Here is a 1,072-nt window from a genome sequence, read left to right as displayed (position 1 = left end):
TTTTTTTTTTTTTTTTTTTTTTTTTCTTCTCTACAAACCCCCGGGGGGGGGGGGGGGGGGGCTGCAAGAACTAATTAGCTGACAGAAGACACTTTTCAAAGCACAGCAGCCCTGCTCTTCCTGTCCCTCCGCAATCACATTCTTTTTATTCATACAAATAGAAGGAATGTGCTCATTCACACAAAGAGGACAATGTTTAGGGCTTGTTTTTAACATTGAAGTTATTTCCTTCCAATATCCAGTAGCAAACTGGGGATTATTATTTGCATAACTGTTAGAAATGCTTTTCCAACACGATTTGAGCCTTTTTTAAAACAACTCTGCAAGCCCAAATGCTGCAGCATCATGCTAGTAATGCATCAGAACAACGAAGTAGAAAGCAAATAGAAACAAAAACAAAACGGAGATGCCCGATTTCTTCCCACCAAGTTGACTAAATCTACAAGTTTTTGTTTGAATAAAGTAAAAGAGTTACTAGTCATGCCATTGAGCTTTTTTTTTTTTAAATTAACATTTTTAGCCTGATGCCATCCCTTCTATTCTTTCCTAAGGCAGGACTCTGCCATGGGAATCATTAAGGAGCGGATTTGTTTTCAAACAAACCGGTCTATCCAGGGACGACCAGTGCAGATATAAGACGTGGAAAATGGGTGTCCCTGAGCATCTGAGGGGTTCAGCTACAGGACACAACAGAGGGGCAATACTATATTCAACATTTTCTGTGGAAAAGGACGGATGGAAAAAAAATAAGTCAATCAAATCTGGGCTGGGAAAAGGGTTCCTGGCCTCAACATTTTGCCATGGGCATGACCCAGATTTCCGAGACCTGGGGGAACGCAGCAATGCAGGTGAGGCTGGGAGGCTGCAGGCACATTTCTGCCTGGGGCCGGGCTGGAGCTGCACCGCGGCCCGGGCCGGGAGGGGAGGTACCTGGGCGGGCTCCTGCTTTGCAAGGTGCTCCCGGGTCTTCAAGCGATGCTGGAGAATTTGGTAGAGGCCGAAGCCTCCCCCCAAGGCAAAAGCAGTCCCCGCCAGCAGGCGGCCCCGTGCTGCCGGGCCCGCGCCGGGAGGG

The 1,072-nt window shown here is 47.5% G+C and overlaps 1 protein-coding gene across 1 annotated transcript in view; it reads right to left on the bottom strand.

Annotated features, from left to right (window-relative positions):
- Window positions 1-1,068, bottom strand: part of PTGES2 (prostaglandin E synthase 2) — a gene marked incomplete at its 5' end in the record, with an annotated part of 18,373 nt that extends 17,305 nt beyond the window's left edge. The window contains one exon of the mRNA XM_019510291.1: window positions 931-1,068. Within this exon, the coding sequence (XP_019365836.1) occupies window positions 931-1,068 (138 nt within the window). The remainder of the gene's footprint in view (window positions 1-930) is intronic.
- Window positions 1,069-1,072: the final 4 nt, after the last annotated feature.

Source organism: Gavialis gangeticus, unplaced genomic scaffold, assembly GCF_001723915.1.
Source record: "Gavialis gangeticus isolate Ggan-Ray unplaced genomic scaffold, GavGan_comp1, whole genome shotgun sequence".
Lineage (NCBI taxonomy): Eukaryota > Metazoa > Chordata > Crocodylia > Gavialidae > Gavialis > Gavialis gangeticus.
This window is presented reverse-complemented; position numbering and strand designations above follow the sequence as displayed.